The 23,486-nt window shown below is 47.0% G+C and overlaps 2 protein-coding genes across 33 annotated transcripts in view; one reads left to right on the forward strand and one right to left on the reverse strand.

The window, feature by feature from the left end:
- ank2b (ankyrin 2b, neuronal) overlaps positions 1-13,181 on the forward strand; it is a 512,663-nt gene extending 499,482 nt beyond the window's left edge. For all 21 annotated transcript variants that reach the window (XM_051929737.1, XM_051929741.1, XM_051929735.1 and 18 more), the window contains 4 exons: positions 908-1,072; positions 1,262-1,447; positions 4,092-4,183; positions 11,423-13,181. In XM_051929737.1, the coding sequence (XP_051785697.1) occupies positions 908-1,072; positions 1,262-1,447; positions 4,092-4,183; positions 11,423-11,606 (627 nt within the window). In that variant the 3' untranslated portion in view covers positions 11,607-13,181. The remainder of the gene's footprint in view (positions 1-907; positions 1,073-1,261; positions 1,448-4,091; positions 4,184-11,422) is intronic.
- A 3,530-nt stretch (positions 13,182-16,711) lies between these two features.
- Positions 16,712-23,486, reverse strand: part of camk2d1 (calcium/calmodulin-dependent protein kinase (CaM kinase) II delta 1) — a 151,569-nt gene continuing 144,794 nt past the window's right edge. For all 12 annotated transcript variants that reach the window (XM_028805088.2, XM_028805084.2, XM_028805081.2 and 9 more), the window contains 4 exons: positions 19,518-19,593; positions 18,323-18,417; positions 17,751-17,984; positions 16,712-17,666 (listed from right to left, as the gene is read on the reverse strand). In XM_028805088.2, the coding sequence (XP_028660921.2) occupies positions 17,752-17,984; positions 18,323-18,417; positions 19,518-19,593 (404 nt within the window). In that variant the 3' untranslated portion in view covers positions 16,712-17,666; position 17,751. The remainder of the gene's footprint in view (positions 17,667-17,750; positions 17,985-18,322; positions 18,418-19,517; positions 19,594-23,486) is intronic.

Below are 23,486 nucleotides of genomic sequence, written 5' to 3' on the forward strand. Positions count from 1 at the left end.
GCCAGCTCTAGGAAGAGTCCTGGTGGTTTCGAACTTCTCCCACTTACGGATGATGGAGGCCACTGTGCTCATTGGGACCTTCAAAGCAGCAGAAATTTTTCTGTAACCTTCCCCAGATTTGTGCCTGGAGACAATCCTGTCTCGGAGGTCTACAGACAATTCCTTTGACTTCATGCTTGGTTTGTGTTCTGACATGAACTGTCAACTGTGGGACCTTCTATAGACAGGTGTGTGCCTTTCCAAATCATGTCCAGTCAACTGAATTTACCACAGGTGGACTCCAGTGAAGCTGCAGAAACATCTCAAGGATGATCAGGGGAAACAGGAGGCACCTGAGCTCAATTTTGAGCTTCACGGTAAAGGCTGTGAATACTTATGGACATGTGCTTTCTCAGTTTTTTTATTTTTAATAAATTTGCAAAAACCTCAAGTAAACTTTTTTCATGTTGTCATTATGGGGTGTTGTGTGTAGAATTCTGAGGAAAAAAATGAATTTAATCCATTTTGGAATAAGGCTGTAACATAACAAAATGTGGAAAAAGTGAAGTGCTGGGAATACTTTCTGGATGCACTGTATATTATTCACTGGATAGCAAACAAAGATTTTATATTTGGTTTGTTACGTGTTCTTACACAATTTTTCCAAGAACTTTTTCCAATGTGCAGATTAATTATTACAGAATGTCACCATTATGAGTGAGTATGCTCAGCCTTAACTGACATTTCATGATGGATTGGCATGCGACTGCCAGGGTAGGCCCCAGCTTCCTGTATCACAGGTGTCTGATAGAATTTGCGTTCAGAAGCTGTAACGTCGTACACTAATTATAAGAACATGTAGACCACGGTGGCCTTGTATTGTACATCTAATCACAGTTTTACTTGTGTCTCTGATTCTCCCACCCAGGTCACCAGGAAAATAATTAGGCGTTACGTTTCACCAGATGGTACAGAAAAAGAAGAAGTGTTAATGCAGGGACCCGATCAAGAACCAGTCAGCATTGAGGAGGGCGACACGTATTCCAAAGTTGTAAAAAGAACAGTTTTGAAGAGTGAAAGTGACCAAACCGAGGTGATGTGCTCAGAGATTTGTGAATAAACATCAGTGTTTCTAAAGTGACTGTTGGACTTTAATTGCAGTAAAAAAGTAACAACAAATTGTGTTTGTGCCTCATTTCACTGTTGTTGTGGCCACTGTTTGTGAGCTCTGCATTATTCCCTATTTGAAGCTCTACTTCAATATCCTTTCTCATTTGTGCAGGTGAAATTTTCAGAACCCCATGCCATTGCAAGTGGCTCTTCAGAGTTTCAGATGGAACCCGTTCATGGTCGCAAGGTTAGCAAAGTCATCAAAACAACAGTGATGCACGGAGAGAGGATGGAGAAGCTCCTTGGAGACACTACGCTATCTACTGATCTTCCATCAGCCAAAGAGGACTTTGAGCAGGTACGGTGGAAGAGCTTGCTGAGACTACAGTAGATACTTGCAGATGTTTGGTAACGTGATTTCTCACTGAAACTGAAATTTAATTGGATAGTTAAAGCTAATGCTTAAGTGCTTTGCTTCTCATCTGTCATTCTACCAGTCTGTTTGCTGTCACAATTCCAGTTTTACAGGACAGGACCTCTCCCAGCAGCAATAGGTGCAAGATGGCAGCCATCTCTGATAACGGTCTACTACAGGACACATTCACACACACACTGGCAAAATGTAGAGCATCCAGTCAACCCTGTGGTGCTTCTGTAGATTTGTGGAAAGAAACCCTTGAGGGACCAAAGAGAGAGGAGACAGAAATGCTGACCTTTAAACTCCCTTTGTGCAATGCTGCTACACTGGCTACCTGTCTAAAAGGTGCTGGTGATGTTACAGTGATGGTGTACCGTCATCCATTCTGATATCTTATGTTAACTCAAGGTCAAAATGTTTCTTTGGACTGGACAGGGTTACATTTGTCACCGGTGATGTCATACATTCAATGTGACACCATAGCATTTGTCAACCTGCACTACTCATGCCTTAGAAACTGACACAGCAGTATTGGGCATGAATTTGTAACCATTACAAGATAAACCTGGAGCCAACCTAAAAAATCAACTATGAGGGGACCCTACAGATCTCTGCACAGGTCCCTTTAGGTTATTCTTGATCTCTCACAACAGCAGTAGATGAGGAATAAACGAGACCAAGGCCTTTAGAAATGGAATGCAAAGATAAGTGTAGTGCACAGCATAACAAAGCACAAATAACTCCTGACTGCAGCAAAAGCCAACAAATAGTCACGTTCACAATTTAGTTACAGTGAACAACAAACATCTACTGATAATTTATGGTAAACTTTCTTTATGAAGAGTGACTGCAGAGTCACTGAGCTTACAACATAAAAACTAAAAGGCTTACCCCAACGGTTCTTCCTAAAGAAGTGATGCGATTTTGGTGTGGCGCAGGTACACATGATGAATGATCTTCTGAAGGACACTGTTACTGTCCTCAACCCAAAGGTTGCTCAGTGTCTTCCAGTAATAATCTTCCAATATAAAACTTGTAGACTTCTTCTCTGCAAACCTACCGATACCGCCATGGATTGATTTTCTCCTTGCCTGTTATTACTGCAGATCCAAACCCTTCTTGTCCTCCTCCTTCTCCTGGTATCGTTCTCGGACGCTCCTTTTCTTCCTACCATCCTGGTATACTTTAATACAGTTCAAATAGTCCTTGGGGCTGAAGGTAAACCATCAATATGTTTCACAAATCAGAAGTGACCATTATGGGAGACGGTCTGGCCATAACACTGTAGAGTCTCTTATTACACAGAATCCCCCCCCCTTCGAAATATTCCCTTTTTGTTTGCTTTACAGCCATAAATGTAAACACACACACTAATATTTTTTTCCCAGCTTTACTTACTCAATGCAATCTCTAACATCCAAGTGAAAGATATCACAGCTACAGTTCAGAAGAATTTTAAAAAATCAAAAACGAGAAATACTGAGATGAATAAAGGATCACCCCAACCTCACTCAGGTGCAAGTGCCCTCCATTTCCATTGTGGACCATGGTTACTGGCTTCCTTCCACCTGTGATCAATTGTAATCCATGTGATTAGTGAAGCTGTTCCTGACGTGTTCATTCCCTTGCTTGGTAGTGCAACTGACAGCAAACAACTGACTATGGGTGGCAAGACACTTTCAGAAGATCTCAGGGATAGAGTTGTGGACAGACATATGGCAGGAGATGGAGACCAAAAAATCTCTAAAGGCTTTACCAAGGAGCACAGTAAAGGCCATCATAAAAAAGTGTTTGGTACGACTAGGACCCTCCCTGGATTCTCCAAACTGGATGGAAGAGCAAAGAGGAAACTGGTAAGAGAGGCTACCAAGAGGCCAATGGCCACTTTGAAGGAGTTACAGGATTTGATGGCAAAGAGTGGTCATTGTGTGCATGTGATAACAATTTCACAAGCACTCCACCATTGTGGCTTGTTCGGGAGGGTAGCACTTCTCAAGAAAGGCCACATTAAGGCTCGTCTGAGCTTTGCCAGAATGCACCTTGAAGATTCTGATGCCAAGTGGGAAAAGGTCTTCTGGTCAGAGGAGACCAAAATCAAACTATTTGGCCTCAATACCATTAATCTCAGTAGGTCTTGTTTTTGATTTTTTTTATCAGTTTTCTGAACTGTAGCTGTGATATCTTTCACTTGGATGTTACAGGTTGCAATGAGTAAGTAAAGCTGGGAAGAAATATGTTTTGTGTGTATTTTCATTTAAGGTTGTAAAGCAAAACAAATGAATATTACGAAGGGGGGGGGGGGGGGGGTTCTTTTCTATACCCACTGTAGATGTCCATAAAGATCAAAACCAACCAAGAATTGTAAAACAAATTATACAACCTTTGACATCCACGTGTCAGTTTGAAATTCACCCATTACTATCAAATGACAAATCCATCCGTCCATAAAACCAGTAATGTGTAACAAACCAGAGTCTTTGAAAATATGTTGGCTTGGGACGATCGGTTTCTCTGTCGTCTTGTAAGCAGCTGTAAAGAGGTAATGAATTTTTTTTTAAAAATGTCCCTTTCTTGTTATGTTCAGGCCCTGACCTATGCTGGGGGCTCTTCGAAAGTCCAACTACCGAACTTAGTTGAACAGGAAATTGTAAAGGACGATGGATCAGTGATCAAAAGGTTTGGCCTGGCATGTTAACAGTTTAATACGTCTCCATAACCAGCCACTGGTTAGAATGTGCTAATCGGCCTTCTAACACCTGCTGCTGCTACATCAGCCCTGAAAGGGAAAACATGCATGGTGTGGCTTGAGAATATGAAGTCACTCGGTCAATTGATCGTGTGTGTGTTTGACAAAACAAATCAGAATGGAAACAATTGGACTCCGAGGACAGACCAGGATTTTAGCCATCAAAGGACTCCTCTGCACAAGTTTTTATATTTGTTCAGTGCATTTTAGTAAGCTATCGTAATAACATTTGAACAACAGTTTGAGCCCACACATGTGCCCAGCTTCCACTAACCCTGCGCTTCCTGTGTTGTGCCAGTGACGAGCCTCGCACCATGACGTGAGTAACAATGGATGAGTCATTCTGTGCACCTGGAGATTCGGTCTGCCCGAGGACTCTTACCCACTACTGCTCTTCAAAGTAGACATTCATTCACTAAAAGGCTGCCGTGTTTTTTCTCTAACAAAATGAAAATAACCAACTCCTCTATCTCCTGTGTAATTCCAGGGTAGACAGAGCAAGCGAGTGACAGAACAAGAGAGACAGAGACAGACGGTTTTAGCAAGATTTGTCAGTTTGTTTTAGTATTGGCCTTTCTGCAGGAGATACATAAAGCACACTTGTTGTTTATTTCAGTTATCAGCTATAAATCATCTAATTAAATAAATATATCCATAGAAATCTCCTGCAACCATACATTAACCACTTTATTAGATCAGTACCCTGTAGGGACCCCCTTCTGTCTCCCAGTCCTCTACTGACTCAATAATAATAATCACATATTGCTTGCCGATTCTTCAGCTGTGGACCCACCTATGCTACTCCGTCCCAAATGGGGTCAGTGCAGGCCATTCATGCAACCAGCCTGAGACGATGCATGCTTTGAGATGGCGTGTTATCCCTTACAAGTTCGATTTTCTTGTCATGTGTGCCCAGTACAATGGACGTCTTACTTGCATGTCTCCTCAAAATAGTGACAGTAATACAATACCAATGGAAAAAATGTGTACTGTGTATTGTATGAACATTTACTGTCATATTGCTGTTATGAGTTAGTTGTCCAGTAACCTTACATCTTATCTATGGATAGAAACTGTCCCTGAATCTACTGGTCCAGAATAGGTGAGTGAGGAAAGCGATTGTGCAGGATGGCCGAGTCTTTAACATTCTCTATGCCTTTCTATAGGGTGGTCCAGATCTAACTACGCAACTTTTAATGCAATAATTGCATAGTTAGATCTGGACCACCCGTACATCAGCGAGTATTGTGTGGGTCCTGAACAGAAGACAAAGGGGTGTCAGGCAAATTCTGTGCCGCCTTCCCCATCCTTTGTGGTGCTTTTATGTTCTTGAGCCGTACCAGTATGTATTCAGCCAATGGGGATGGACCCCACTGGGCACTAGTAGAAGCTCGTGAGAAGAGATAGAGACAAACAAGTTGTTCAAATGTCAGAGAAATCAGAGGTGTAGGTGAGGCTTGGGTGATGTTAAGATTGATGTCCAGCAGAGGTCAGTGCTGGGCCCCACTGCTATTTTTAATATATGAGGGACATTCCAAACATTTCCGCGCTTTTTTAAAAAAAAATTTTAAAATTGTATTTATTAAGAATTTCAAACACAAATGACATCACATTTTCTACATAGTCACCTTCCTTTGCTATGCAGTTTTCTCAGTCATATGACACTCTCTGACACGACTAATTACTACTCCTCACCGTTTTCAATGAAAATATGAAAGTGCAGAACTTTTTGAACGTCCCTAATATATAAATGATTTGGATAGGAATATAAATAACAAGCTGGTTAAGTTTGCAGAGGATTTCAAGCTTAGGTGGATTGGCAGATAAGTCTCGAATCTGTTGAATCGTGACGGAAGGACTTGGGCAGACTTGTGGCAGATGTAAGTAAATGTAAAGAATTACACGTAGAAAACAAAAATGTGAAGTTCGAATACACAATGGGAGGTCTGAAAATTTAAAAGCACACCATGAGAGAAGGATTTAGGAGTTGAAGCAGACTCAACTCTGTCAACTACCAGACAGTCTTCAGAACACCATGATATGTAGAGTACAAGTCACAGGAGGGTCTGCTGAAGCTTTATGACACACTGGTGAGGCCTCATCTGGAGTACAGGGTGCAGTTTTGGTCTCCATAAAGACATAGCAGTAACTAGAGAAAGGTCCAGAGAAGAGCGACTGGGCGCTACAGGAGATGAGTTATAATAAAAGATTTAAAGAGCTGAGCCTTTACAGAGATTATGAGAAGACATGATTGAAGTGTTTAGGACCTTTTTCTTCACACAGAGAGCCATAGACACATGGAATAAGTGACCAAGTAGTGTTGTAGACAGTAGAACTTTAGGGGCCTTCAAAGCTCGACTAAATGTCATTTTACAAGAATTAAGTGGACAGGAAAGGCGAGTTTTGTTGGACGGAATGGCCTGTTCTTGTTTAGATTATTCCAATGTTCTTAACAAAAGGAGACATGTTTTGATCCCACTTCATTTCAGCAGTGATGGCCACTCTTTAAAATCTAAAGCTAGTCACCTTCTCCACAGAAGTGGTCTGCTCTCAGAATTCTTTGACCAGCAACGTGGGTTTGCTGACATTAAAGGAATATTCCACCCAAAAATTATATTTTTCTTATATCTATCTTGCCCCTTTTAGTTGGTAGTGATGTTGAGAAAAAAATTGAATGTCATGTTTTTGTGTGAAAGGACATAAAGTTTCTGATAGAAAAAGACCCAACAGTGACCAACAAACGATATCAAAAACATCCATGAAAAAATACAAATCCACACGTTACAGAGAATGGTGCTGTCCGACAGTGTGACATGGCTGCACACTGGAGGTGACTTGTCACTTTCTGGAATGTTGGATTTGTCCCAACACCATTCTCTCAAAACACTTCCATAGGATTGGCATGAGTGCCTACCGGTTTGCTGTCAGTCGTTTTTTATGTTTGTAGACACAGGTAGCTGTAGTCCTTCTAAAACGGGCAGGGACCACAGGTTCTCTCAATAAGATCTCACTAAATCCTGTGTGCTGTTTAATTGCTATGGGTGTTCAGAACACACCCTGATGTTCCATCTAGACCAAGATGTCTTATGAACATGAACTCATTTAAAATTTTTCTTTACATCATCCATAAAAAAAAATGTGTGAAAACATATGATAAAGATTATAATATGGTCATGAATGGTTGGTCAGCAACAATCCATCCATTATCCAACCTGCTATATCCTAACTACAGGGTCGTGGGGGTCAGCTGGAGCCAACACAGGGCACAAGACAGGAAAAGAACCCTGGGCAGGGCACACCCACACACCAAGCACACACTAGGGACAATTTAGAATCGCCAATGCACCCACTCGGCATATCTTTGGACTGTGGGAGGAAACCCATGCAGACACGGGGAGAAGATGCAAACTCCACACAGGGAGGACCTGGGAAGTGAACCCAGATGGGTCTTCTAACTGCGAGGCAGCATCGCTACCACTGCGCCACCCATCAGCAACAATGATTTGACATTTAAATGCTGCTCAGTTGGTAATAAATTTCCTAATATCTGCCAAGAAAACTTTCACCATTACGCTACCAGCACCAGCCTGCACCACCAACACAAGATAGGATGGTCCAGTAAGGGAGAGAAAGTGCCAAGTAGGACCGTGAGAAACGCTTCATTAAAACGTGATCAAAGTCGAAGGACATTCAAGTTTATGAAGCATGAAAGAGAAGAGCGATGGGTGCACAGGGAGAGTGAGTTAGCCATCTTTACCAGTTTACTTTATAGCTTTAAAGAACATCAAAGCTCAGAAAACGGGCAAAGAAGGTCAGGTGGATTATTCATTAAAAACAGAAGGACGTCAGTGTGGAGTGAATTGGCACAGGTTCATCATCATCTTCATAATAATAATAATTCTTTGCATTTATATAGCACTTTTCTCACTACTCAAAGCGCTCAGCAATTGTAGGTTAAGGGCCCAACAGAGCAGAGTCCCTATTGGCATTTACGGGATTTGAACCAGCAACCTTCTGATTACCAGTGCAGATCCCTAGCCTCTGAGCCACCACTCCACCTACAGATCATGGTGGGCCGTAGTGAGTTCTGGATTTAGGGGAGCCACTGCCAGGGACTCCGTTCAGCAAGAGTGAATAAAAGGAGGCAAAAGGCCTCACCTGATTATCATCTGTTTGAAATGGAACAGGACAGGACCATCACTGTCAGGAAGACGGGTGCCAGGTTAGAATGAAGCGTCCTATTTGTATTTTGTGTAACCAACCCCAAATCTCGTATGCGGGAGCATTCAATTTAATTAAATGTATTTGTTTTACACTCTTTATGGAGTCCGGCCTCAGAGGACCTCACAAGTGTAATAACATTACTTACATACAAATTAGGTTGAACACACAGTAAAATTTGAATCTGATTCATGTAAAATTGTGTGTTATCTTGGTAGAGTAATATTTTGCTCTACTTTCCCCTTTGTATTATTAATATGTAGTCTCTGTCAGAATGCCTCAAATCCCACAGACTTGCCACGGTTTCTAAGGTATTACAGTATATAACTTATCCTCACCTTCTCTTCTATATCTATAACCTCAGACAATTAGGTGTAGTAAACGACAAGCAGGAGTTAAGTTACAATTTAAACAATGTATTATTGATGATAATATTCATAAATAATAACAATAGGCAAAGTACATTTGAATATCGGCAACCATACAGCCTGATTAAATGGTAATGTGCTGTTCAGGCGGCACACAGACTTGTTACTTAATGTCTCTAGTTAAGGCCTCATTTGTAGTCCGCATTCACCACATGCCTGTTCAATATGGCTGCCGAGCTGTGCTGCCCATTGTGGTGGTGTTGTCAGTTCATGGTGTGATGGTCTTCATCAGTTGTTGGTAAGAGAGATGGGCTTCTTCGTCATCAGAGGTTAGTAAGAGAGAGAGAATGTGGTTTCAGCAAACAGATTTATGGATTCTCTGTCCAACCCGTAGAGCCAATAGGACGTTGTGGTACTTAAAAGCTTCTGATCCAAGCCAATTCCAAAGAGCCGTACCTGAGACCAATGGGGGAAATACGACATCTCAACACCTGCCACCCCCCAAGACCACTAAATTACAAATAAAGACATACAAAATATTTATCAAGTTATATGCAAAATCTCACATCACAACATTATGATAACCTAAATCTGTTGCCATTAAACTTGTAATATGTCCGGTGACGGTGGATGATGAATAAACAGAAGCCCCAGTGGGCAGGAGTCCTGGCGAAAATAAACGTCAGGGGACCGCAGCCACAGTTCTGATCCACCAGGGTATTCTGCAATACAAGTCCATGTTCTGTGCGCTCTGATATGAAGATCAAATCCGCACATCCATTTTTAGAAATGGTGCTCACACTACCTGAGAGTCGCAGTTGTGCTTGTGCTCAATCTGTACGAGTGTTTGGTCCGATTGCTCAGACTACACGTTGTATTTGGTCCCAGCAGGCTGTTTTATCCATCGGTAGCAGTCCAGTGCTGCTAAGATTCACACCAGTGGTGATTTATTTATTTATTTATTGGTGGAGATTCCAGTGACGCACCCAGTCTTGGCCAGACCCGCACACACTCACAAGCAGAGACACGAAACCAACGAATGAGTGTAGAATTTATTAAATGGAAACCCAATGAAAAACAACAACAGTCAGACAAACCTCCCCATCCCCTACGGTGATAAAGTTGTAACGTAACAAACTCTCACGACAACGTCCTTCTACAGTCCAATACAGCAAAAGCGGATAAAATGGTTTGGTGTGATGATGACAATCCTGAGAACTGCTTCTGTAGTAAATGAGTGAAACGGTCCCACCAGTAGTCCTGAGCGGCGAGGGATGGGACTTGCTGGAGCGCTCGCTGCCTTTGAAGACACACCACGGTGAACCCACCACTAGATACACGACAGGCAGGCACGAGCGAGACGGTCCATTCATCCTAACGGGACACGATTAACGTTCCAGACGACACGTTGGACAGGAGACACTAAAACTCTGATCTCTTGTTGCTCCGTCAGGCCCCCCTTTTCAACTTTCCCTCCCCAGCTGCCCCAACTTCCATTCCAGTCATCCTATGTGGGTACTCCCCCTTGGGCTGCTGGGAAATAGAGTTCTTCCTACGGTAGCACTGCTACACATTGACATTCTGCAATCTAGAATCTCGCATTCAAAAGAAACAACATGGCGTCCAGCTCCTCAAAGTTTCAGCAAAGAGAAGAAGAAGGTGTAACTGGGCACGGGGATGGTTGGCAAGGTATGGACGGGACAGTCTGTATATTTCTCAGAGACAGAATGGGAGGTACGTAAAGACACACAATGGTGAATTTCGTAGATTGTTTTCCTTCACTCGTGAACAAGACCCCGAGGTATTTAAACTCCTCCACTTGAGTCAGTAACTCGCCTCTCACCCGGGGAGGGCCGTCCTATGACCTCAGATTTGGAGGTACTGATCGTCACACTCGGTCACAAACCGTCCCAATGTGTGCTGGAGTTCACACAAGTTCGAGAGGCGCCAGTTGACGTGGTTTGGGCATCTGATACTGATGCCTCCCAGACACCTCACTGTGGAGGTTTTATGGGCACAGCCAGCTGGCAGGAGAACACAGGGCTGACTCGTATCTCACAGATGACCTGGGAGCACCTTGAGATCCCACAATACCCTTGGGTAGGAATAACAACTTGGCATTGTAGCACAAGTGCCACAGCAGGATGCTGAAAGTAGAAACAGAATAGTGGAGGATGACAGACGACGGGCCACTTGATGCACTTCTGCACTCGGTGGTCCCGCTCTGCCAGTTTGTGTGGCTGTGCTGCTGTTGCTCCTCAGTGTTTCCACTTCACAATAATAGCACTTAGAGTTGACCCGGGCAGATCTAGTAGTGCACGAGTGGCAAAGATGGCAACTCTGAGCTCTTCAGTGCGACTCGGTGTTTGTCAGTGGAGATTGCATGACTGTGTGCGGATTTGAAACACCTGAACGCCACCTTTGGCCGTAAGCTTTCTCCACCTGCTGTTGTCTCATCTCCTCCTCCTCCCTCTCTTGCTCTGTTTTGCTCATAGCGGGCACAGACTTTTTCCCCTGATGCCACGTGGGTTGCCACCCAGATGACTGACATTTTTGTTTTTTTCCCCTTCTGCATTGCAGGACAAAGCTGTGTAAAGTCAACACCCGGAAGAGGACTGTGGTGAAGGACGCAGAAGGACAGCATGTGCACCTGGAGCGGCTCGAGGACGTTCCTGAGGCCTTGCAGAAAGACGACCTTCAGCACGACCTGCAACAGCTCCTCAGCCGCTTCTGCACGGACAAGCAGCCACACGAAGCCAAGTAAACGCAGGCCAGCGTCTTTTGTTTTAGTTTCTCCTAAACGTATCGATTTGGCACACGGAGGCATTCAGAGAGTCTCCCTGCGCCTTCACGTGGCCCCTGCACTCTTTGTTTCCTTTCTTCTCCACCACTTTTCCATTTTCTTTTTGTTTTGTTAAAACCATTTGGCAAATTTTTGCGACCAAAGAGAGTGTCAAGTTTTAGTTGGGTGACATCACCAAGAAGATCTCTGCTATCGTTCAACAGGAGCTTTGCCCGATGGATGACGGTTACTGCACAGTCGACTTCGTCCACAGACCTCTTCGCAAAACACGTCTGGACTGTCAAAATGGAGAGAGAAGGAGCGAGAAACTATTTGGACTCATTCAAATGTATATACAGCTAGAGCGCTTGGACTTGCTAAAGTACACTGCCTATCGTAATTCCACTAAGCACCACTGCTCACTGGATCATCCTCGTTCCTCATGGGATGGCCGTCTCTTTAGGCCCAGAGGTCAAGGAAGGACAGAAAAACGAAACCAGTCCGCGAACCCAAGAGAGCGAAGGTCACGTCATCGTCACCGCAGCCGATGCCCCGGACGTGTCCACAGGCTGGTATCCATGCTTAAGAATAGGGAGGGCAAAAGAGCCCAGGGTGGCATCAGCTGCCGTGGCTTCTTCCGAATCCTCTGCGTCCGCCCGTGTGGGTGAGGGTGAGGTGGCACGGCATTGGCCAGTTCACACTAGTGGCGCCTGAGCCCATCCGAGGGGTGGCGTTCGTTTCGCTACTTGTTTTCTTTCATTCCTGCATGTGGCGTGCAAGGCTGTCGTTGGCACATAACGGCTTGGTATTCCCTAATGGCACTGAGTGGGCTTCTTCGGAGCCTCGTGTGCTTTGTTTGGAGTTCCGCTCGGTCTTTTTTTTTTTTTTTTGCGACTTTGTACACTTTCACGTTTTGTCTTCTTTTTTGCACTTTTGTTTTTTTATTTTTATTGTCCACCTTCCGAGACCTGCTGCAGCATTTTCACAGCAGTGCGCACACACACGGCATCCCATGACGGCCCCGTCGCAGTTGGACTCGGCACCGGTGACGACTTCCCGCATCTCCCTCGGTTGGCGCACACGTAAGAGTCGAGGGGAAAAGCTTTGTATGTAACCTTGTAGCCAAGAGTGTGACATTCTGCCATTTTTACGGAAAAGCCGCCTTTTCTGCGAGTCGCCACAGCCGCCTGTACGGATTTGCACGAGATGACAGCAACCACACGATTTTGTCTTTGAGCGGGTTGAAGGGAAGTTTCCGTGGTGTTGTTTGCGGTGCAGAATATATCGATGTAATGACATTATGGTTTTTCACTTTACTGTTTTCTTTTTGTGTAATCAAGAAATTTCAGAACTGTGAGAGAAGTAAACTTTTAAGTTGATGAATCAGCATCTTGTTCCCATGGTGATAACGACTATCTATATACCGTATATCTATGAGGGCATGTATTAGCTAACAAAAAAAAAAGAATTAATGAACATTAAACACTAACGATGCATAGCAGCTGCAATGTGTACATGGCTGAGTTACCGAAATAAAATATCCAAGTGTTAAATGTACGAACTCTCTGGGGGTCCTCTTCTGTCTCTCTGCTCTTGTCACATCTTGTCACTTGGTGAGCTCAGACAGTCTGATGTCGTTCTGAGTGTGGGTGCTTATTGAAAACAGCAAAAAAAAAAAATTGTGATCTTGGGGACCCCTTGGCTTGTGTTGGGCTGAGGGAGGCTCCATCTTGGTCCTTGTGTCACCGAAGCTCTCGCTCTTTGTTTAATGTTATTAATGTTGAGATTTCCTGTCTGGCTCCTCGTCCCGATCCCTTTTTTAAATTGCAGAGATGCTGCTGTCATCGCAGACGCGGAGTGCCGGCTCGTCTCGTCTCATCTGCCTCTCTGGTAAGCTCTGAACTGGAGAAACGCCACAGGGGGTCTGATGGCCAGTCTGAGGTACGTAAAGTTTTCATGTGCTCACCGCCGTCCAGGGAGCTCCATTACACCGAGGATGAGGAGGACAGAAAGAATTCACACGAGGACCTGTGACGGCGAGTTTGGGTACGGCGGAGACCCGCTGCCCACGGCGTAGCTCAGGGATTATTTAAATGTAGGGGGCGGGACACGATGAGCAGGGGCGGGACTTGTGACCCAAACAAGCCACAGAATTGGTCAAGTGCTTAGGAGTAGAGTGTAGTTATCAACTAGGCCACCAGGTGTCGTTCACCGAAAATCTGGTTAATCTGTGCCAAGTGGCATCGCGCCAAGTCGCTGGAGCGCACATTTCTGACGTTTGTCCTACAAGACGTACCCGTGACTCGAGCACAGGGGGTCGCATTGGACGTCAAGGCCACAACAATCAACGTTAGGCAAACCGTTAGTAATTAAGAGTTTCTTCACGGACAGACGGGCCCGTTAATCAGCAACATCACACGGAACTGCTGGGGCATCGTCTGGAGCAGCGGCGGAGGCGCCCACAGAACTGAACTTGGCACCACAACTAATGTGCCAGTCACTTCACCCCCAGTGTAGTCGCCAGACCTCCCAAACGTAAAGCTGTGACTGAAGCGAAGGAACTTTGCTGCTCAAGACACAGAAATAAAAGATGAGACGCGTGGATGGCATCTCATCATTAAGGAGACAAAAGTGGAATTGCTGTAAGTTGTACAGTAACGGTTTGTGTTTTTAACAATTCCAAGAATTTTTAGGAGCCTCCTCGGCTTGAGAGTAACAAATGAAACAGAAAAAGCAAATTACAATTAAAGCTAAAAATGTGACAATGAAACAACAACCAAATGTGTCGTCGTTACTGCCTAGGAAGGTAAGTGACATCACCCTGACCGCCTCGGTGACAGAAAAGATTCTCTTGGTCAGCAGTGCTGAGGACTTCAGGCAGGAGACACAGACGTCTGCTGTTCTGTGCAAATGTTTAAAGCCTGTGGTGGAAGTGGGCCACTGTCACCTCCTGTCACCGTCACCTCCAGTAAGTGATCTGTCATCAGAGGGTGGCAGCTCTCTTTGTAGCCAAGCCAGAAGTTTGGGGGATTGTGGTTTGATTACAATATTTACATTTTTTCTTGAGCTTCTCTATTTGTCCTCAAGGGGAAATTAAAACTTTAAAGTATTGTCTGTCTGTCTGTCTTTATAGAGTGCCTTTCACATCTCATGTATCTGACTGTCTGAGGTGTGTGCCAAAGTGAAGTTCTAGATTTATAAATCTCAAGTGCTGTATTACAATGGCTTTGGGATTTGATAGTTTATATTAATTCCTGTGGGACTCGAGTGACAGCACAGCCCATACCATCTGGGACTGGCATCACTCCTAACCCCCCCCTCCAGCCCATACCATCTGATCTGGGACTGGCATCACTCCTAACCCCTCCATATGTCATTTATCTGTAGCTCCTCCTCCCTGTGATTGTGGCTCCACCCTTTCACCTTTCCTTTTGCTTATGTCACTCTTGGCCCCTCCCACCTGTGACTGTTGCTCCATCCCCGCCCCCACTTATCCACATTCAAAGCCCTTTTGATTTGTTAGCTGCTTACCCTTTGGCCCCTCCTATGTGTCTGTTGCTATGCAACACTAATTGGCTAGCCGTCACATGAAGGTAACCCTAACCCCGAAATTAACCGTCATGCACCATAAACCTTTCGGGGGGGGGGAGGGGTCAGGCCACCGACAGTGGCGTTGGGTCAGGCGTGGTGTCTTGGAGGTTGGGGGTCTGCACTGGTAATCAGAAGGTTGGCACTTTGAATCCCGTAAATGCCAATAGGGACTCTGCTCTGTTGGGCCCTTAACTGAGGCTTTGAGGGGTGAGAAGAGCGCTCTATAAATATAAAGAATTATTATTACTGTGTGTCTCTATGATGTCCGCCATTCTTGAACCCCCCAACTGTTTTAGATGTCAGAATTTTATTTGACTTTTTTTGGCGTCCTGGTGGGGGAGGACTTAGAGCCTCATGCCTGTGCTTGCTGGCCTGGTGCGGACCGCCTGCCCGTGTTGTGGAGGACCACCTTGTAGATTTCAGTTGAAAGATCTCCGCCTGTCTCGTGACTTGTTGCTTCTCAGCACGGCCTGGCAGTGCCAGTGGTGTTTTACAGGACGGCAGTAGCTCCACTGTTCCTCTGGGTGGTCTGTGGAGGCCGTGCTGTTTGGACGGGCATCTGACCCCCAAAGAGCACCCACCTCCATCTCTTGGCTGCTCTTCCTCTTTTGTCTCCAGCCTGGAGTTAAGGACCGGCGGTGGACTCGTCTCCACGTAGCGCTGATCCTCACGGCGAGTCCTAAATGTGACCGTGCGGGGACTCGAGAGCAGAACATCAAACACATGACACACACAAGAGTGGCGAGCAGGAATCACACGTTTTTATTGTCACTTAAATATATCAAGTCCGGTCTGTACAGCGTTGTTCCCATGGGATGCCAACAGCTTACTGAAAACCACAGCAATGACAAGTTGGAGTTTGAGCCGCGGTGAAGATGAACCCCTTGGTCTTCACCACACTGCATGGAAGACAACATTGGCATTGTGGAGAAAGTAAGTAACCCGCCACCAAAGTCTACAATTAAAAAGTCAAAATGTCACAAGATGATTTGTCTTCACACACCAAAGCAACGCTAGCCGCTCACATCGAGTTAATCACCGAAGGCTCAACTGCAATATCAACGATAAAAAAACCAAACCTTCAAAACCCCCAAATAACCCAACAGGTTGGACTCCGTGAGTATTCGGACAGCAATGGCTTCCAATTAAACATTCACCACCATTTAAATTGAGTTAAAAAAACAGCATTAAAGTAACAAACGAGAAAAGTCGCCACGGTGACGCGTCAAGCCGAGCCCGAAAAGAGAAAACGAAAAATAAAATCCGAACCCCTGACTGGCCGTTTCAGCGCCCGCCTCCCGAGACGACGACGACGTCCTGCCCACCGACGCCACTCGCGCTCCCCTTCTGCGTGTGTCTGTTGTTGAGGTCGCCGTCGTTCCGCTCCAAACCCTAAATGTCTAACGGTGTCCCTTAAAGCTGATTCAACGTTTGACTTCAATCACCAAATACAGACGTCACCGGAAAAAACAAAACGCAAAGCCATCTTCTAAAAAAGAAAAGAAAAAGCAAAGAGGCCTGAAAAACCGACAACCGTCGCCTCCTCTCAGAGGAAAGAACTGAACGAAATGCACCGAGGTCACGTGGTCAGGACTTGGGATGGTGGCAGTGGCCGCCACACCGGTGGGACGATTAGTGAGTGCCAGTAAACAAACATCCCATCGATATGCCAACAGCCATGGATACTAAAAGACGACGGGCGACTGATGGACGTGGGAGGCCTTGAGGTTTGTGAACAAGTCGCTAAACGCTGACCAGGTCCGTCAAGACGGTGGAAACGAAACGGACACAAGTGGCACAAGACCCTCGAAGACCACCAGCCCGAGGCCGCACTCCTCGACAGTAGGCCACCTGACTCTCCCAGTGCCCTCCACCCGCCGTCGTCGCCCGTCACGTTTTTTCTTTTCCCACCCAGTATCTCACTTTTATTGGATGTGTTTTTAATTAACCAGGGTAGTGAGGATGACCATGAGGAAGGTGAATCCTGGCTTTTACATAACAACCCGTAGCTACGGGACGGGCAGACAGACCCACGGGTACAACTTCCTTCTTTTTTTTATATATAAAAATCGCAGCTGCCTGCCTGACCGTCCCGTTCAAATTAAATCGCTGACCGCCTTCTTTCTCATCATCTGGCTTGTGAGAAGTTTGAGATCCTCATCTTCACTACCCGTGTTTGTCACTTAAAGGTTGCCACCCGAATGTGGCACCCTGGTTAATCCTAACTGACTGTTCGTGATTCCTTTTCAGATTTTCGTGAATTGTGTTACTCGCCCTCATCTTTCCTCTCCCAGGGGTCTTGACGTGGAACATTTCCTTCAGATAACTGTAAATATGACAGGCGGAGGTGGGACAGACACAGGATGGGGGGGACATTGGGGACAGGAGAGCCTCGCAGGTTCACTTGTGACAGATGAGGAGGCAGAGCAGCGCTGGCTGGGCACACGGCAACTGAAAGACAAAGAGAAAAAGGCGCTTTAGTGCCCAGCCCTGGAGACCCCCACAAGGCCGAGAGCCCATCCTGCCGAGCCTCACCTTACTCAATGGGCACCGTGGGCGAGCCCGAGCGATGGAAATGAATGTTCTGCCACTTGCTGTCACGGCGATGCCACACCCGGGTCTCCTCAGACTGCATCGTTTTGGGCATGCCGTTCCCGTCGATGTACTGGGTCAGCCGGATGTAAGCGATGCACGCGGCGTCCTCGCCAATCAGGTGCACGTGGGGGTTCAAGATGATGGTGTGGATCGGCTTGTTTCCCTTGGACAGAGCTGGCAGAGAGAAAGAAGGAAAGGCCTTTGAGCGAAAACGAAAAGCAACACGACGACATTTAAAGAGGGTCTGCCTACAAGTCACATGGGCAAGTGGTGGGCGGGGTGCCAGCTGCAATCCACGGAAAAGGGGTAGGGCATAAACAGCACCTGGCATCAGCCTTGAGCCCATTGCGGCATGTGCCCCTCAGATTGGCATGCGTTACACGGAGCAGGAATGCCCCCCCCCCACAAAAACAAAATGTCAACGAAACAAAAAAAAAAGGGAAGGCAGGACCCTCGGAGGAGCCAAAGAGGGGAGTCGGCCGTCCTGCCCGTGTCTCCCCTTCATTTCTTACCGTTTTCGAAGTAGAACCTGTGAAAGTCGGTGCCTTCAACCAAGTTGCCCAGGGCCTCGGGTTCAAACGCAGTCAGTCCAGGGTCACAGATCTTCCTGTGTAATAAAGAAAATAATAAAATCAAACAAGTTTAAGAAGGAAATGGCTGACGGCGCGTAGAATTCAGAGATTGGGTTCAAAGTCGGTGACGACGATAACACGGCACACATCCAGATGCACTACGACCGAGTTCCTCAACGCTTCTGCAGAGTCCCGTGATTGGCTTGTGAAGGCTCGGCCGACAGCAGAGTCGACTCAAGTGGGGTCCAAGTGGCACCCAGCTGTCAGTGCTGGTCTGTGAGTGTGGTACGGGTATGGGGGGTCCAAACTTGTGCAAAAATTGAAAAAAACAAACTCATCAATCAACATGATGTCACCTGACAGACCACCATGAATACCAATGGCATCTTCACTGCCACGCTAGTTAATGTTGTGAATCTGTCAGCTGAGGGGGGCTTCTGAATGATGAGGTTGGGCCAACTTGCCCTCGGCAGTCCTTCAAGTGAATCCTCAACATGAGCCCCAACTCATAAACTTCTTAAACCTGCTTTTGACAGAGAGATCCCACCGACTACGCTACTCACTTCTGACTTACAAAGCCTGACCTCCATTTTGAGGCCTAGTGGGGTCTACAGCCTCCCATTTTCCTGCAGCCAGGCCTGTTTAGTGGAGCCAGAGATTCATGGCCCTCTGCTCAAGTTCATTCACTAAGTACGGGGAATTCATTTGAAATGCGTATCCATAATCTCGGATGGCACAGCACGGACTGTGGAAAACAAAATGGCGTCGCGTAAAACAAAACATTAACGAATGATAAATCACAGAGAAAACAATCCGACGTTTAGCTTCTCTGTACTTCAAAAAAACGTTATTCGGTAATTTGGGTAAAGTCGTATCTTCTTTGCTGAAAATTTGCAACAACATCCACGTCCATGTGCCATCCCCCTGAGGACGACGTGCGCCTGTTTTCACCTGGGCTGCCTGACGAGAAATCGAGACAATTTACAGAAAATCCTTATTCATGCGTTCAGCCGCAGGCTTTAGTGGTCTCGAGCCAACCTGATGTGTTTGGGTCACACGACCCACTCGCAGCAAATGCAAGCGGACTTTGGAGAAACGTTAGAAATGGAGGGGCGGTGGTGACGGTGACACTTACGTGTAGGCCTCAAAGTCGCGACTGTTGATGGCCTCGATCAGCTGCTCTGTCACTTTAATGATCTCCTGTTTGCGCCCTGAAATGGAAATGACAGACGGAGAGCTCAGTGACGTCACAGACAGACACTCGAGGTGACAGACCCCCCCAATCAGTCCCTGGCGGGCCGCCCTCCCACCCCTCGGCTCTTCTGTCCAGCATGACATCGAGTCCGAGCAGATCCTGCTGGGTTAAAGCCATCAGTGTGGTGAATATGCGGAGGTCCTGTGCCAGTTGCTTCTGAACTTCTAAAGCAAATAAAGAAATCCGCAGTGCCGCCCTGCCTTCACATAATGGCGGGCATGGGGCACGGAGACCAAACACAAAACAAAAGCCCACAAACTTACCGCATACGTCCGTTTTCAAGCCAAGACTGTTGTCGAGTATCGATGTGTTTTACTCACAGACTGTTAAAGAACATCGACGCCTCACTCAAAGCAAAAAACACACCAGAGATACGAGTCGGCCATTTAAAAGAAGGCCAGCCGTCCGCACTCCAGGGCTTGGGCAGAAGATCAAATCACAGAACAGTGGCGTCGTATGATTGGCTCCCGTATTCACCTGACTCCTCCTCCTGACCACACCCCGAGACGCCGGCAAATGAAACTTAGGGGGCTTCAAAGCGGACAACTTCAGGCTTTTATGTCACAGTTGGTGCCCCGCAGCCTCCAGGAGGCCAACTGACAGACGAGTTTAAGGGGCAAATGAATACAAAGTGGGATGGAGACCTGAAACACAGCAAAGCTAAGCGTTACGATGAGCAGAGACCAGCGGGCGCACTCACGGGGATGGAGGAGGAGGAGGAAGAACTTCCCAAAAAAATGTTGGCTGCCTAAGATTCACATTTGGGGCTGGGAACTGTGAGGCAGCAGCTTAGTTAACTTGCACTCCATGCCACGCCAACATCTGTCTAACTAGCATATGGCGCCTTTCATATCTCTATTATATACTGTCCTTCATGTCTTATTATATAGCGCCTTTCATATCTGCCTATTATACACTGCCTTTCACATTTATCTATCATATGGTGCCTTTCATATATCTCTCTTATACACTGCCCTTCACATCTGTCTTATTATATAGCGCCTTTCAGGCCTGGTTTTCGACTATATGGCGCCTTTCTATTCTGCTATCCCTTTCCTATACGTCTATTTTCTTGTGTCAGTTCCATGTATCCCTCGGTGGCCCGCTGTGCGACTTTCTCGGTCCTCTGGCCACTAGCCGGTCCCCCACCGTAGTCGACTATCGACTGATCACGTGGCGCCTTTCACGTCTGTCTGTCTACTTGATGTGCGGCTTTTTCAGTCTCCTGGACTTTTTAATTGATAAAACGACTGGTAGGCCTGCAGGGTCCTTTTTAACTCTCCACGTCTGTCGTGTTCAGGACCCTCGGAGACACACAGCTATCTGTCCGCTGCTCTGTCTTTTCTAGAGTGTTCTCTCATACGGCGCCTTTCATTTCTCTGTCTCTGTTGCCTTTTCCTGTCTGTCTATGCAGCGCTTTGTCTCCGTCTCTCCTTCACTTTCTCATTACTGTGCCCTGAGTGAGTGGCGCCATGTTGTTCGTTCCACTTCTACCAGTGCTGCACATCCACTCCAGTGAGCCGAGCAGCTTTAGGACGCCCCACACCTTTAAATCTCCTCCAAACTCAAAAGGTCAACTGTTGCCCCCAACACAATCCCCCTTATGGCACCCAGAGAGCGGGTAACCCCTCCCCAGGTGGGCCCACGCCATGGCAGCCCTGACCCAAATCCCGCTGCCCACCCCAAAGCTCCTTACAGTTGCTGCTCTCCATGCCTGCGCTCGGTGCCCTCCTCCTGTCGACTGCTGCCAGAGCCCGACGTCTGCCCGGGTCCTTCACTCGCCTCCCTTCATAATAAAAGCCTCTTGTGTGTCCACCACTTCAAAATGAGAGTCACCGTCTCTGGGGGAGCTGAGGGTCCTTCACGTCAGGCCTTCAGAGTCCGTGTGCTAATCAGACGTTCACAACGTCATCACCTGCTAAAGGTGGTCACAAGGGGCCACCAAAGTCCTTAAATGAAGCAGCTGGACAGAAGAGACCCCCAACTCCATTGAGGCCACGTGCTCAGGGTGGGCCTCAAATGATTCTCTCCCAGCTGGTGTGTGACCTACGACCTTCAGATTAAGGGGGGCATGTTTGGGTTGGGTGCCCCCTGCTGGAAGTGTCATCAGGCACAGAGAGCACCGGGATGACAGAAAAGACCACCAGAGTACGGAATGAGGAAGGAGCTGCAGATGAAACGTTAGTCGAAAATCAACCTGTGAAAGCAGAAGACTTGAAGTCGAAACGGGCGCCGCACGTTAGTCGAGGGCAGAAAAACACAAAAGACCCGACGGACGCCCCTTTGAGTGTCCACAACCTCGGATGCAGCGGCCCGGGATGGCTAAAGTGGCACATGGGTGACGTCACAGGCAGAACTTCTGGAGCCGCAAAAATGGCAGAGCCCACCCAACAAAATGGACATCACGATAAAAGAAAAACGCGACAACAACAGGAGGTACACAATCAGCGAGGCGCCAAACACCCGGTGAGCTGTGACCCACGCAGGACGGCGTCGTCGGCCACAAGAACGCAAACTTCAGGCTGACAGCTCGGCAGAATAAGTGAGTGACGCGGAGCAACAGAGGAGGACGGGAAATGAAAACGACGAGAAATTGAGGAATCCCTGAGCGCTGAACGGAAAAGCAGCGGAGTGCGGACCTCGAGACCATCACACACGTCCGGTCCTGCAATCCCAGGTTTGAATTCCTGAGCGACGGCGCACAAACATTTTAGAGAAGATCCGCCATCTCGGACAACCTGCCTGCGCCACTGACCTGGACACAGAGGTGACGTCGGGCGTCACTCCCTTCCGCTCGTGCAATCATAGAGACGGAGACAGAAACACAAACCAGTGAAGGACGGACGCCGACAACAACGCTGCAAACTCGCAGAACAAAAAACGTTACAAAAAGTCGCCGAATTCCTGAGCCCTACACTGAAACTCAAAGGCCGAAAGACGCTTTAGAAAACATCCGGGAGACGCCCGAGGCTGACGTGTCACACGTCGTGTAAATGTAGCGCCGGACTTGGATGGCACCACAAAATGACCCACAGCAGCCGTAAACGGCGGGAGGTGAAATGCCGACGAGATCTCGTAGACATCGCAAAGGTCGAAACAAATCAACGGCATCCTGGACAATCCTGTGTGTGACGCTGGCGTCACCCGTCACACTCTTGGGGGCCATCAAATTGAAGCTACTGAGGTAGAACCCTAAAACAAATCTCCACAAAATGGCGGCACCCATGAAAAACAAAATGGCGGGCCATAAAACACAACAATGGGTCACAAAAAAAAACAAAATGACAACACCAACAATCTCTACACCCTCAACAAAAAACACCAAATGGCGTAGTCATGACAGAGGGCTCCCTCGGCGTGTGTGACATGTGACAGTGCTCCTGGCAGGAGGACACCAACAGACCAGGGAGACTCAAACTCAACAAAAAACTCGCACGCCAACCTCGTCCCGTCACACCTGCAATCACAGCAGCTGTGACACCGGTGTGTAAAGTGCCACCCCAGCGACGTTAAACACGTGACCTTCGATGCCACACCCCTAACAACCCGACGTCAGACACGGCCACAGGACGGCATTGTGGGAAATCAAATAAATTAAAACGAGAGCCACGTCACCGAGTGCTGAAGGTCTGTCTGGATTGGCAGCGTCACACAAAGGGGGGCTACAGGGGCACAGCAGCGGTCATCATCTACGTCATCACAATCCCACCTTAGACTTACGGTGAAGCGAGGAGCTGGGCCCACCCTCGTGAGCCGGACCCTTTGCGTCGGCGCCGTACGGGCACCTGGCCGCTGGGCTGATGGACAGGAAGACAACAAAGGAGCAAACAAAGGTGAGGAAGTAAAGCG

Source organism: Erpetoichthys calabaricus, chromosome 7, assembly GCF_900747795.2.
Source record: "Erpetoichthys calabaricus chromosome 7, fErpCal1.3, whole genome shotgun sequence".
Classification (NCBI taxonomy): Eukaryota; Metazoa; Chordata; class Cladistia; order Polypteriformes; family Polypteridae; genus Erpetoichthys; species Erpetoichthys calabaricus.